We start from the raw sequence: 15,216 nt of genomic DNA, 5'->3' as shown, positions 1-15,216 counted from the left end.
GCTTTATGTAATTCAGGTTTTTATTATTGTGCCTTGAAAGATTGAAAAAGTAGATTTCTTAGTAGATGTGATTTCTATTTTTAACCTAGTTAAAACTCTAATGTCGATCTGAAATGCCTATAAGGTAGGTATGTCTATCCTCAACCTACCTTTTTCTATTAACTAAAACAGTAAGTACACAAATAAGTGTCAAATTATCGTAATGAGGGGTTTTCATGCCCTGAAGGCTTTCTTGTAGCATATTCATTGTTTATAAAAATTATTTTTAGCCATTCCACCAGGATTTTTAATGAGATTTTAATATTTGATCCATGAAAATACAGTTCTTTGCATTTTATCTCAAGCAATTATTTTGACAATGAAAGCATGTGTCATTAATGACAACTATTATTCCAGCTGTTTGTTTTTGGAAAAAACACATGTAATTGATGTTTAAATGTATGGCTTTATAAAATGTTGGCTTTATAAAATGTATGGCTTTATAAAATGTTGCAGGTTCTGGCACGCATTGCAAATGCCACAAGGCCAACTATACATCTGTGTGAGATTGTGAATGAACCCCAGCTGGAAAGACTGCTATTACTTTTGGTTGGAACTGACTTCAATAGAGGAGATATATCTTGGGGTGGTGCTTGGGCTCAGTATTCCTTAACTTGTATGCTACAGGATATATTAGCAGGTTTGTCTGGATTTATTTTTCATAAGGTATGTCCAAATTAGCTGGTCATGGCTTGAATAAGTAACATTTAAAAGAAACTGTAACCCAAAGTGTGAAAGTCTATTTAATGTATCAGTAGCAACCATTTGGAATGACTTTTGTATTTAATTATGTTGGCAGTTGTGATAAATGTCAAGTCTTTATGGAGGAGTTATGTTGTTAACAGGAACATTAGAGATAGTCTGTTTCATTATTATTATCAGCAATGTGCTGCTGTTCTTTATGTGACCTTGAGGACTCTGTGTGCCTCATTCCTTTCATCCATAAAATAAGGATAATAAGAGTACCTTCCTTATAAAGTTGTTTTGATGAATAAGTGAGTTAATATAGGTAAAGGGACTATCATAACTCCTGGTCATATTATACAGTTTGTGTTTTCTACTCGTTACTTGTCCTTAACACTTGAGGTTAGAGCGGTGGGTCCTAGCATTTGCACAGGTAGGTGAAGAATCTTTTGCCTCAGTCTTTCATAGGTGGTCGAGCATACACGCTGTCATTCTCTAAACTGGAGGAAAATATGCTTTCATATGATTTGGATATTGGCTAACAAATTATTAAAGCGGTTATGGCTCTTTTCTTTCATACAGGAGAGCTGCTGGCTCCGGTAGCGGCAGAAGCCATGGAGGAAGGAGCAGTGAGTGATGACGTAGCTGCAGCAGCTGGTGACTCTGATGACTCCCTGCAGCAGTCTTCAGTTCAGCTGCTGGAGACTATAGATGAGCCTTTGACACACGATATAACGGGTACCTGCACCTTCTTTAAGTTTTGTTTATTGAAGGTAGCCTTTGCTCTCTTTCTCTCTCTCTTTTTTAATGTTTTATTTATTTTTGAGAGAGAGACAGAGTATGAGCAGGAGAGGGGCAGGGAGAGAGAGAGAAAGAGGGAGACACAGAATCTGAAGCAGGCTCCAGGCTCCGAGCTGTCAGCACAGAGGCTGACATGGGACTTGAACTCATGAACTGTGAGATAGTGATTTGAGCCGAAGTCAGACACTTAGCCAACTGAGTCACCCAAGCACCCTTGAAAATATATTTCAAAATGCAGAATTTTAGTGCAGCAGAAAATTTATTCATTTATTCATTTATTTATTTATACATACATACATACATACATACATACATACATACATACATACATTTATTTTTGAGAGACAGAGAAACTGAACACACATAGGGAGGGGCAGAGAGAGAAGGAGACAGAATCCAAAGCAGGCTCCAGGCTCCAAGCTGTCAGTACAGAGCCCGATGTGGGGCTCGAACTCACAAACTGTGGGATCACAACCTGAGCTGAAGTCAGACACTTAACCAACTGAGCCTCCCAGGCGCCCCTAATTTTTATATTTTTGTATTAGGGTTTTGGCCTTAAATATGATACATTAGTTAAATATGATAAATATGTTTCGATTCTCTGAATGAATGCTTATTATAATAAAATGCTATCCTTTCATAATACCCTAGTTATTTTGAGATGGTCTGATTTGGCTGTGTTGAAGAAAATATAATCTAGAAAACAATTAAAGATCATGTATTAGTAAAGATGGTAAAGTTAAAGACTACTACTCTTTAAGATCCAGCCTTTTTGGTGTATTCTTTTTCTTCTTTCTTTGTTTTCTGCTGCTTTAAAAACTGTATGTGTATCTTAGTTTGTACAATTCTTTGCTCCTTTTTTTTTTTTAAGTTTATTATTGTTTTGAAAGAGAGAGAGCATGCACGCAAGTGGGGTAGGTTCAGAGAGTGAGGGAGAGAGAATCCCAAGCGGGCTCTGTGCTGTCAGGCATGCGGCTTGATCGCATGAACCATGAGATCATGTCCTGAGCCCAAATCAAGAGTCAGACACTTAACCGACTGAGCCACCCAGGCGTCCCTGCTCCTTACTTCTTAAGAGTCTAGTTATTGTCCTGTATGCTACAGGTGCTGTGGTCATTTCAGCCGTTTGTTATTCTTCAGTCTTAGGTGTTGTAATAATTTTATCCTTTTTACCTGATAATCCTTTTGTCTGGAATAGACTTCCTCCTGTTTTTTCAGGATGGACTCTTGATCTAAGATTCACATAAACCTTGTCCTCCTCTGAGAAGCTTTTTCCAGCAGCAGCGGCAGCAGCAGCAGCGTTGGGGACTCTGTCTTTGCTGCTGCTTTCCACTCTAGATGGTCTCTGGTAGCACTCATCATGCTGTAGTTGATTAAATTTCTGCAGTGTGTCCTCACTTTCGAACTTTGATTGATGTATTGGAGAGCAGATATCTGTCTTCACATACTTAAACCCTAGAACAGGCTGGCATGTGCTAGGCATTCTTTAAATAAATGTTGAGGGGCGCCTGGGTGGCTCAGTCGGTTGGGCGGCCGACTTCGGCTCAGGTCATGATCTCGCGGTCCGTGAGTTCGAGCCCCGCGTCCGGCTCTGTGCTGACAGCTCAGAGCCTGGTGCCTGTTTCGGATTCTGTGTCTCCCTCTCTCTGACCCTCCCCCATTCATGCTCTGTCTCTCTCTCTGTCTCAAAAATAAATAAATGTTAAAAAAAAAATGTTGAATAAGAGTGTGAGAAGGATGGGAAAGTAAGGTTTATTGTAAGGCATAGCAGGCTAGTTAGGAATTTTGAGACATCTAAGAGCCTAATAATTTCTGATTTAAAGTAGAAAAGTAAGGTGAATAGCAGCTTTTCCTGTAGGAGCTGCTGGATTGAGAGGAGCATGGCCCTCTCTTCTCCCTGTGATGGTGTGAACTTGTCCACTGATTCCAGTATACAGAAATGTTACTTTGCCTGCTGTGTTCAGGGCTTTCATTTGACCTGATACCATGAACTTTGTTCGCATCAGCTTTTGCAGAAACAACATATAGCCCTAAGCTGTTGGTGATTTAGCAGGTCGTCACCACCCGTCCTGAGTTTTGGGGTACTGGCAGAGCCGTGGCTCAAATTCCCAGAGTTCGAGATGGTGGGACTCACTGTTCTGGCCAGGGTGCTTCTGGAAATATATGTCTTGCATATTTGGCCTGCATGTTTGTACCAAACAAAATGTGGCACCCTTGGTGCAGAGTGAACATAGCACAGAAGCGACAGGCCATCTGCTCTGCCCTGGCTGCCTCAGGCCTACCAGCGCTGGTCATGTCTATACATCATCGTATTGAGGAAGTTCCCGAACTTCCTTTGGTGGTTGAAGATATAGTTCAAGGCTACAAGACGACCAGAGAGGCTGTTTCGCTTCTTAAAATACTTAAAGCCTAGAATGATATCAGAAAGGTTATGCCTCTCAGCAAATGAGAGCTGGGAAGGACACAATGAGAAATTGTCATTGTATCCAGTGTAGGGGACCCTGCATTATCTGTAATGAGGACAGTGGTATCATAAAGACCTTCAGAAATGCCCCTGGAATTACTTTACTTAATGTAAGCAAACTGAACATCTTGAAACTTGCCCCTGGTGGGCATGCAGGACATTTCTGCATATTTGGACTGACAGCGTCTTCTGCAAGTTAGATGAGCTGTATGGCACTTGGCATAAGGCTGCCTCCCTCAAGAGCAACTACAACCTTCCCATGCACAAGATGCTTAATACACATCTTAGCAGAATCTGAAGAGCCCCAGAGATCCACAGAGGCCGCCAAGTACCACACAACAGGAGTCATTGCAGAGTCCTGAAGAAGAATCCACTGCAAAACCTGAGAATCGCGTTGAAGCTAAACCCATATACACAGACCATGTGCCGGGACACCATTCTTTGCCAGGCCAAGAATCACAGACTTCGAATGAATAAGGCAGCAGCAGCTTTGGAAGCCAAATCAGATGAGAAGGGGGTTCCAGGCAAGAGGCCTCTGGGAGGGAAGAAAGGAAAAAAGGGCTATTGGTGTGAAGAAGCAGAAGAAACCTTTGGCAGGAAAACCGGCTGCAGCTACCAAGAAATCAGCTGCCGAGAAGCAGCCTGCAGAGGAGAAATCCACCACAGAAGAAAAGACGCCTGCTACATAAAAACTTAAATTTTCTTATTCCATAGATGTCAAATCATTTTGGATAGCTAATTTTGAGTAAAGATCAAAGGCAAAAAAAAAAAAAAGTGAAAGTAGTCTTACAACTTAAATCTTTGCTTTTCACTTTAATACTGGGCATCATTTCCTAAAATAGTGGATGTAACATAATGAATTATCTACTGGAGGTAATAAAATGAGTAATACTCATTCTAGAAATGGTTAATGATTGTTTTCAGTAACAAAGTTTTGTCCAGCATGATTCAATACGGGCTAATTGCTAGGAAGTCAAATATTACCACCTTGTGTTTTGGGGTTTTTGTTGTTGTTTTGGGGTTGTTTTTTGTTTTTTGTTTTTTTTTTTTTTTGAGAGACGGACAGAGAAAGTGCAAGCGGGGGAGAGGGAAAGACAATCTTAAGCAGGCTCCAGACCCAGCACGGAGCCTGACACAGGGCTCGATCTCACAACTGTGAGATCATGACCTGAGCCAAAATCAAAAGTGGGACTCTTGACTGAGCCACCCAGGCACCCCTGCATCATGTTTTTAATTGTATGTTTATAGATGGATACATTTTTCATAATTAATAGTGTTTAATTGTCAAGTATAAAATTTAGAGATGTTTATGTCAGTGGAAACATGTTACATACAAGTGAAGTAATTTTTTCTGAAATAAAAATCAACATATTAGTTAAATTTTATGTTACATACATCATCAGCATAATCGTTTTCAATTGTTTGAAGGTGCACCTCCTCTTTCTTCTTTGGAAAAAGATAAAGAAATTGATCTTGAGTTACTTCAAGATCTAATGGAAGTTGACATTGATCCTTTAGATATTGATTTGGAAAAAGATCCTCTTGCAGCCAAAGTTTTTAAGGTATGATATACTATTCTTCGCAATTTAAATATTTCATTTTATACTTTTGGCTTATTAATCACTTAAAACAGGAAAGTATACCTGTTTATCACTAAATGTAATTCATTATTCATTGTTCTCAAAATTCATTAACTTGCAATAGATCTTATAGTAGTTTTTTTTATAATATAGATGGAGTAGTATAAGGAACACATACCCTTTTATTAATATAGCCACTATTATTGTCGTATGTATTAGTAAGAGCCACTAATAGGCTTGGGGAAGTTTAGTTATGGATTATTCAATTTTAGGCAAGGCCAGTGTATTGCAAGTTCTACTTCTGTATTAGCCTCAAGTTTTTCTAAAGGAGATATACCTCTAATACTTTATATTGGTTCTATTTATGTATAAGAGAATTTTTTTTTTTTTTTTTTTTTTAAGTTTTAGTTATTTTGAGGTAGAGTATGAGTCAGGAAGGGGCAGAGAGAGTGGGTGAGGGAGAGAATCCTAAGCAGGCTCCACACTGTCAGGAGCCTGATGCGGGGCTCTAACTCATGAACCATGAGATCATGACCTGAGCTGAAGTCGGATGCTTAACTGACTGAGCCACCCAGGTGCCCCGAGATTTTTCTTTAAGGATGCTAATTATCTCTCAGATTCTAATACATTTTTTTTAAGTTTATTTATTTTGTGTGTGTGTGAGAGAGAGAGAGAGAGAGAGTAAGCACAAGTGGGGTACGGATAAAGAGAAAGAGAATTCCAGGCAGGCTCTGCACTGTCAGCACAGAGCTCCATATGGGGCTCAATCTCAAGAACTGTGAGATCCTCACATGAGCTGAGATCAAGAGTCAGATGCTTAACCTACTGAGCCACCCAGGTACCCCTCTCTCAGATTCTAAATAAATAAGGTACTTCTAGATTTTGGTATCAAATCAAGAGAAAATTACTGAACTGTTCCTATAGATCATTAAAATTAGAAGTATGTTTTGGTGATTTCAAGGGGGGGAGCATGTTTATTTTGTAACCCTGTTTGAATTTAGATAGTGTAAATAATGTCGCTCTTAGTGAAGAGGTAAAAATAAACCACAGTTTTATTTTTCCCACTCTTTTAAGCCAATAAGCAGTACATGGTATGACTACTGGGGTGCTGATTATGGCACCTACAATTACAACCCTTACATTGGAGGTCTTGGGATTCCTGTAGCAAAGCCACCTGCAAGCACAGAGAAGAATGGATCACAGACAGTTAGTGTTTCAGTATCTCAGGGTAAGTGGGTATTATATTCTAAGTCATGTGCTATTCTTAAAACAAGTCCTGATTTCATGTATGCTTTGGCATATGAGAAAACGAGGCTGAGTGTGTGCTATGAGGGTTTGGTTTCCCACATGTGCCATCAGAGTGACATGGATGTGTGTTTCCGTGTCAGTCCGTTTGGAGGAGCTTCTGTTTATGGGGCATTTTGTTTCTTACACCTCACAAAATATATTTGTGAGTTGTGTGGGATTGACAGGGACTTTAAATTGATTGTGCTTTAATGTATTTATTTTTTACCCATAATAAACTTGTATTTTGTTTGTAAACAGATGAAACCACACTGAATATTATTTTTGCACTTTTCTAGTCATGTAGAATATATCAGAGTTTTTGTTTTTAATAAAATCTTTGGTTAAATTTTGAAACAACCATATGTTTGCTGAAATGTTGAAGTTTGATACAAAGAATATGTGCTATCCTGAACCATTTGGGAGTAAGTTGGTAGGCTTAAATATTTTTATTTTATTTGTTTTACAAATTGGGGCATTTTTTTACAAGAGCAATCAGGAAGCACATTTCATCAAAATTAGGAAACTAACATTAGTACTAACATTCATATCCCATTCCAGTTCAGCATTTGTGTTTAAATAACATCCTTTATGCTAAAGAATCCAAAGCAAAAAGATGCCTTGTATTTAGTTTTCATACCTCTTCAGTCTCATTCAGCCTGCCATAGCTCTTTTTTTTTACATTTATTTATTTATTTATTTATTTATTTATTTATTTATTTATTTATTTATTTAATTTTGAGAGAGAGGGAGAGCGAGCAGTGGAGAGGCAGAGAGAGAGGGAAAGAGACAATCTTAAGTAGGCTCTGCAATGTCAGCATAGAGCCAGACGTGAGATTTGATCTCACAACTGCAAGATCAGACCTGAGCTGAAACCAAGAGTCAGATCCTTATCTGACTGAGCCACCCAAGCGCCCCACAGCCTGCCACAGTTCATCAGAGTTCACTTCCATGACCTTAATGCTTTTGAAGATTACAAGCCGGTTATTTTGTAAAATGTTCTTCAAAACTTGGGTGTGTGTGTTATTTCCTCATGATTAGATTATGGTCATGCATCGTTGCCAGAAGTATCACTGGTATAATGCATAGATTTTCTTATGTATTCTGTTAGTTGGCTTACGATTTTAATTTGTTCCATGACTGGTGATTTGAAGTTTAATTACTTGATTTAAGGAGGTTATCTGTCAGTCTTCTCCCTTATAAAGTTGTTCTTTGTCCCTTGCCCAATAAATTTTTGTGGGTGTGGGAGAGTGGTGCTTCGAAACTATTCTTTTAAAAAAATTAGTTTTATTTTTAAGTAGATTTATGGTTTTCTGTTTTATTCAGTGGGTCATAATTATTATTTGTATATTTGTTGCTTAGTTTTTATTAAGGCAAAATGTGAATAACATAAAACTTACCATTTTAAACCATTTTTAAAAACTTTTTTTAATGTTTATTTATTTTTGAGAGCGAAACAGAGCATGAGTGGGGGAGGGGCAGGGAGAGAGGCAGACACAGAATCCCAAGCAGGCTCCAGGCTCTGAGCTGTCAGCATAGAGTCCATGCGGGGCTCAAACCCAGGCCCAGGAGATTATGACCTGAGCCAAAGTCAAATACTTAACCGACTGAGCCACCCAGGCACCCCCCATTTTACCCATTTTTAAGTATACAGTTTTGTGGCACTAAGTATATTCACGGTGTCTTCATTATTTATTTTGATGTTCACATTGTCCCAGATTTGACCAGTGGGATCTTTCTTAAGCTTATCTGTCTTTTTGATACTTTCTCATCTTTCTGTGGGTTTCCTTGTTTTCTGGCACAAGGTGCCCCAGGCTTATCATTTCATTTTTCTTCCCTAGACTGGGGATTAACTACTTGAGCAAAAAGGGTATTTGAAAACATTTTAGTGGAAGAATGTGATTAGGAAACCAAGATTTGGGTGCTAGATATACTTAACTAAAATTTCGGTGACTGTCTGTGTCCTCTTGGTGGACAGGGTGTGTGTGTGTGTGTGTGTGTGTGTGTGTGTGTGTTTACACACATTTGTGTCTGTATTTCTAATGTACATATCTGGCTGTAGTATTTTAAAAAATACTATTTTTTAAATAAATTTAAAAAATTTAAATAAGTTAAAAAAATTTAAGTTCGTTAATGTACAGTGTAATATTCCACAGGCTTCATTTTAACTTCCTCCCTTCCATTTTTGTATCTGTATTCTCTGACAATGAGGAACCTGGTTCTCATTATCCTTACCTTACTTGTTTCCATTATCATCACTTAATTTATTTGATCCACTTCTCTTTATATAACCAGTCTCCCATCTCTGGCCTCCTTTGCACAGATTTTGTTACCTGCATACTCCCTGACATACCTGATACTCCTGACAGGTTGTTCTCCATGAGGACACATTCTTCACCCTATTCTGCATTTGGATGTCAACATTTTAGTGTAGAAAGTAGGACATGAGTAATAATTATCAAATAGCCTTTTTTTCTTTTAACTGCTCTTCGTAGCCCTAGATGCTCGCCTAGAAGTTGGACTTGAACAACAAGCAGAACTTATGTTGAAAATGATGTCTACCCTGGAAGCAGATTCCATTTTACAGGCATTAACAAATACATCACCTACATGTAAGTGAAAATCATCATTCTTAGAATATTGCAGTAAATGATTTATTTCTTGGTTGATTTTTTAAGTGCATTCAGTGAAGACAAATTTTTAAATTCCACGTGTGGTGTGAATCTGAGTAGGCTAAGTATATAGCACCTCTCCCTCACTAAGTTAGTAGCAAGTTGAGAAAAAAGACAAAGGATTAATAAATTGGGAAAGCAGAGGGGAAACAAAATGCCTCCATGTAGTACTATACTTACATTCAGTCCAAAAATCTGAGTGATGTTTTGTTATTGTGGCATTGTGAAGTTAATGAAATTCCTAGAGTTGTTTGCTTAGCTAGCTGCCTGGGAGTTCCTTCCATTATATCCGCATTTATTATAAAGTGGGTTTTTGAATACAATAATTCCCCCCCCCCCTTTTCTAAGAGACATACAAGACCCCCAGTGGATGCCTGACACCACAGCTAGTACTGAGCCCTATATATACCATGTTTTTTCCATACAAACCTGTGATAAAGTTTGATTTATAAATTTGGCACAGTAAGAGATTAACAATAATAATAAATAGAACAATTATATACTGTAATAAAGGTATGAATGTGGTCTCTCTCAAAATATGTATTCACTCTCATGGTGGTAATTTTTGATGATAAAATGCCTGCATGGTGTAATGCAGTAGGGTGAATGATGTAGGTGTAGTGATGGAGTGTCAGGCTACCGTTGACCTTCTAACTGTATGTCAGTCAGACAGAGGATCACCTGCCTCCTGCCTGTAGTTGACTGCTGTTCATATGATGATAACAGTTGACTGCTATTAAAAGAAACCGGAGACTGTGGAAAACAAAACTATTGATAAGGGGGCACTACTGCAGTGGCATCTTTGTCACCCTTAAAGACTAGGATGGATGTACTCTGGTTTCTCTTCAAATCGTGTAAATCTTTCGCATTTTACTAAAGACTAGGATGGAAGAGATATATAGGGGCCTAATTGAACTGCTGAATTGAAGATTTACTGCTTGATTATCTGCATCAAAAGAGAGCAAACTTTTTATATCAAGGACCAGATAGTAAATGTTTTAGGCTTTCTGAGCTGTACAGTGTGTGTGGTAACTACACAACTGTGACTTTGTAGTAAGTAGCCATAGACAACGTCCAAACAAATGGGCATGGCTGATTTAGAAACTGTTACACAGTCAGGTGCCTGCCAGTTTTGCTCATCCGGCTGTAGTTTGCTGAAGTAGAGTGCTAGACTTGGGTGGATTGCCTCCTGTCAGGTGAGCACAGTTAAGATAGCAGCTTGTCTCTCAAAGACTTAAGATTGAGGAGCTGTGCTGAGGAGATGGTGATTCTTATTTTCCTTCACCTCCAGTAAATTACTTCACCTTCTCTGGAGCATGGTGAGTAAAGGGGTAGATATACTAGTTAGAACCCAGGAAGAACATCATGTTCTCCTTCCCCTATGAAGGAGAGTTCACAATGCATTAGAGAAATTGGGTTTTTCAACATTTCTATGTCAAATTGAATTCTTTCACTTTGCTATTTTCATTTATTTCTCACCTTAGGGGGTATAGAAAAAAGGTGAAAGACTGAAGAAATGGTCTAGTGTTCTGTGATCTTGGTATTGGTACAATAGTATTATTGTACCTTATCTTTCATGTAATGGAGGGATCTCTTTTGTTGGGTCAGCCTCTCCGCGACGACAGACAGCTCAGTACTGACCTAAGTAGCCCTTTTCTCTGTTAAATATTTCTGATCTAAAACATTTTGTTAAAAGATGCTTTTGTAATTTGTATCTGTTCCTCTTAATATTTTATCTTTTGATTTTTATCCTGTTCAGAACTTTGTCCCCCTTTTAATAACTTTGTAAATAAACTTTTCATGGAAAACCTCTCTTAGAGTTCATATGTTTGTCTACTTCCCATGAATGTATGCTCATTTATTAGTTTGGTGTGTGACCTGGGCATCAGAAATTTTTGATGCTTCCCAGGTAATTTTAATGTGTGATCAAGGTTAAGAATCAATGGATTAGAGTCTAAATTATTCTAAAATTACTTTCTTAAGAATTAGTCAAGATTCTTCTTTTTCTTCCTTTTCCTCTTTTATTAATTAGGAAAAAATTGAAAATAGAAATTGCTAGAGAGTAATAAGGTTTTGTTCCTTTGATGGACAAGTGCTGTGAATTGGGGAGCTTCTCTCTTTGGTGATTGTCTTTTTGACCTTCAGGTAATGTTGTAAAAACAAATTTTCAAATAATATAATGATGAACCATTCTTAGGAATGCAATTAAAAAAAATTTTTTTAAAGAGCTTCACTTATCTGTACATACTCATAGCTAGTGAACATTTCTCCTGCTACTTTGTATATAAAAATCATAATTGTGTTTAATTTTCAGTATCACAGTCTCCCACTGGAACAGATGATTCCCTTCTAGGGGGTTTACAAGCAGCGAGCCAGTCCAGCCAGCTTATTATACAGTTATCATCTGTCCCAATGTTAAATGTTTGTTTCAACAAACTTTTTTCCATGCTTCAAGTCCATCATGTCCAGGTATGACTTCAGGAGAAATGGTGTATTTTTACAAGTATTGCTAGCCTAGTAAAAGGTGAAAATAACTGGGGAGATCTTTCTCAACCTGAAAGGGTGTTTTATTAATTATCTCAGATGGAAAAGTATTGGAGATCCTTTGATAACCACAGCTCCTCAGTGATAGGGTTATTTATAAGTTTTATGATTTTTAAGCTTTGTTACTTTAGTTCCAATTATATGTTGCACATACAACTATATTTAAAGACTTAAATCATCCATTTTGATTTAGAAAACTACAGGTATTAGGTATGAAATTTTAATTTAAATTTTGTTTCATCAAGAATTGTGAGATGTGTTTGCTCGCCAACTGAATTGAAATAGCCAGAGGAAATACTTAATAAAAAAATTAATTACTCACAAGGAGTCATTCATAAGGTTTTTATTTAAACAGTATTTTTTTTCCTCCTGTCAATTTTCACTCTTTTTCAGTTGGAATCACTTCTCCAGTTGTGGCTCACATTGAGCCTGAATTCTAGTTCATCTGGAAACAAAGAAAATGGAGCAGACATTTTTTTATATAATGCCAATCGAATACCTGTCATCTCATTAAATCAGGGTAAGATTTATTAGAAGGATGGTTATTAACATACTATAAATAAACTAAAAAGGCAATGATTAGGGTAATGTTTACCTAATCTTTGTCATTAGGATTATAATGGTTACTTTTTTTTAATAAACTGACATTACTTAGCAGTGAAGAAAACAAAAAACTTACTCTGTGATTTGTGTTATCTTATGCCCATGTGCAACTAAAACTTGGATCGTTAATCTTTATTTCCTAAAATATTTGTCTTATTCTTCAGCTGTTCTGTTACCACTGGTATGTCTTTTTTTTGTTTGTTTTTAATGATTATTTTTGAGAGACAGAGACAAAGTGTGATCGGGGGTGGGCAGAGAGAGAGGGAGACACAGAATCCAAAGCAGGCTCCAGGCTCCAGGCTCCAAGCTGTCAGCACAGAGCCCAATTGGGGGCTCGAACTCACAAACCCTGAGATCATGACCTGAGCCAAAGTCAGAAGCTTAACTGACTGAGCCACCCAGGTGCCCTTGGTATTTCTTAAAAAGGTGAATCAGCCTCATAGGAATTGATAAATTGGAGTTGGTTGTCGATTTCCTGTAGATGTTGTATTAGTAGGCAAACCGTAAGAGACTCTTAAATACAGAGAACAAACTGAGGGTGGGGGAAAGGGGAAAATGGGTAATGGGCATTGAGGAGGGCCCTTGTTGGGATGAGCCCTGGGTGTTGTATATAAGCAATGAACCACAGGAATCTACCCCAAAAACCACGAGCACACTTTACACACTGTATGTTAGTCAATTTGACAATAAATTATATTTAAAAAAAGAAAAAAAGTTGTGTTAGTTAGGGATGCCTGGGTTGCTCAGTCAGTTAAACGTCCGACTTCGGCTCAGGTCATAATCTCATGGTTGGTGAGTTCAAGCCTTGTGTTGGGCTGTGTGCTACAGCTCAGAGCCTTGTGTCTCCCACTTTGTCTGCCTCTACCCCACTCACGCTCTGTCTCTCTCTCTCTCCCTCAAAAATAAACATTAAAAAAATTTTTTAAGAGTTGTATTAGTTAACTTTTGGGTGTGTGTGTGTGTTTTGGACAAATGCAAGAGTGTGGATATAATGGGAGTAAAATAATACCCTTCTATAGAAATAGAATTAGTCTTTGGCTCTGGCTGCAGGAATCTATTTAGTTTTATTTTAAAAAAAGTGTAAATGGTCATCTGTTTCCGGTGCTTTCTTCCTAGGGGGGTGCATTTTCTATTCACATGGCTATCAGGTTGGTCTTTAGTCCCACTGGCTGAACAGTTCTACTTAGATCTGCGTTGTCTTGGCAAGAGCCAACCTGCTTTAATTAAGAGGTTTTCATCTCTTCCACTGTACTAATAATTATTATAAGTTGTGCTCTTTTTTATTGTGAAAACCCTTACACATAAACAAAGTTGATGAGTAAAAAAGTAAATAACTGTTCATTATTATCATCAGATATCTGGTTAGTATTCAAATTTCTAGTTGTCTCAACTGTTCCAAATTTTTAAAACTTGAAATATACTCCATATAAGGTCCACATGTTTTAATTATATTTCTTTAATCCTTAAGCTGTATCGGTTCTCTCCAGATCTTTTTTTTTTTTATCCCCTTCATAAAGTCATTTGTCAAAGAAGTTTGGTTGTTTTTCAGGATTCCCAGGTTCCTGATTTTTCGTGATTGTATCTCCATGCTGTCCTCTCTATTTCCTATAAATGGTAGTTAGACCTGGAGCTTAGTATTTTTTTAAAAGGCAATTTCAAAGGTAGCCTCTATTTTTACATTATTAACACACTGATGCTGAATGCCATTAATAATTCATTAGAGGTTTCAAAATGAGGATAGTCTATTTCTGTCACTTTTTCATTTTAGTTGAAATACTTACATAAAGAGAAATTTTCTTTCATAGGCTATTCTCTCACCTTCTGTTGGTACAGTTTGTATAATAGAGGCAAGGAGAATGCCAGAACTTCCTTGATTTTTAAAATGACTAGTTTCTTTAATAAATGTCTGTGTAAGTTCAGGGATTTAAAAATATTTTTCTTTTTTTTTTTTTTTTTTTTAATTTTTTTTTCAACGTTTATTTATTTTTGGGACAGAGAGAGACAGAGCATGAACGGGGGAGGGGCAGAGAGAGAGGGAGACACAGAATCGGAAACAGGCTCCAGGCTCTGAGCCATCAGCCCAGAGCCCGACGCGGGGCTCGAACTCCCGGACCGCGAGATCGTGACCTGGCTGAAGTCGGACGCTTAACCGACTGCGCCACCCAGGCGCCCCTAAAAATATTTTTCTATTAAAGTTGTTATGGATATTGATGCTAAAATTTTGCCATTTGTGGCCAGTTTGGTGCTCCTTTCTTTTGTTTTAAATACATGACTGGGTTTTTGTTAGCTTTTAAAGTGTGGTAAATATTTCAGTCTGTTTATATTTTGGCCTGAAATCTGGAATCAGCCATTTTTCAAGGGTGTTTTAAGAGCACAGTGTGGGCAGTGAATTATGTTTGTGCGTTTGAATAATTTCTTTGGCTTCTCCAGCTGCCGTTAAGTGCTTCCCACTTAACCTTGCAAGTGACCTAATTTTTGTTGTGGTTTCTGCTTTTGTTGTGAAGTTGTATTGGTTTTCAGAGGTTTTACCCCATCCCTGTTTTTC

At 37.7% G+C, this 15,216-nt stretch overlaps 1 protein-coding gene across 13 annotated transcripts in view; it reads left to right on the top strand.

The window, feature by feature from the left end:
* Window positions 1–15,216, top strand: part of BIRC6 (baculoviral IAP repeat containing 6) — a 223,923-nt gene that overhangs the window by 101,508 nt on the left and 107,199 nt on the right. For all 13 annotated transcript variants that reach the window (XM_045054708.1, XM_019827703.3, XM_045054705.1 and 10 more), the window contains 7 exons: window positions 496–679; window positions 1,306–1,461; window positions 5,417–5,550; window positions 6,643–6,796; window positions 9,348–9,464; window positions 11,839–11,993; window positions 12,462–12,588. In XM_045054708.1, coding sequence (XP_044910643.1) covers window positions 496–679; window positions 1,306–1,461; window positions 5,417–5,550; window positions 6,643–6,796; window positions 9,348–9,464; window positions 11,839–11,993; window positions 12,462–12,588 — 1,027 coding nt within the window. The remainder of the gene's footprint in view (window positions 1–495; window positions 680–1,305; window positions 1,462–5,416; window positions 5,551–6,642; window positions 6,797–9,347; window positions 9,465–11,838; window positions 11,994–12,461; window positions 12,589–15,216) is intronic.

Source organism: Felis catus, chromosome A3 (genome assembly GCF_018350175.1).
Source record: "Felis catus isolate Fca126 chromosome A3, F.catus_Fca126_mat1.0, whole genome shotgun sequence".
Taxonomy (NCBI): Eukaryota; Metazoa; Chordata; class Mammalia; order Carnivora; family Felidae; genus Felis; species Felis catus.
This window is presented reverse-complemented; position numbering and strand designations above follow the sequence as displayed.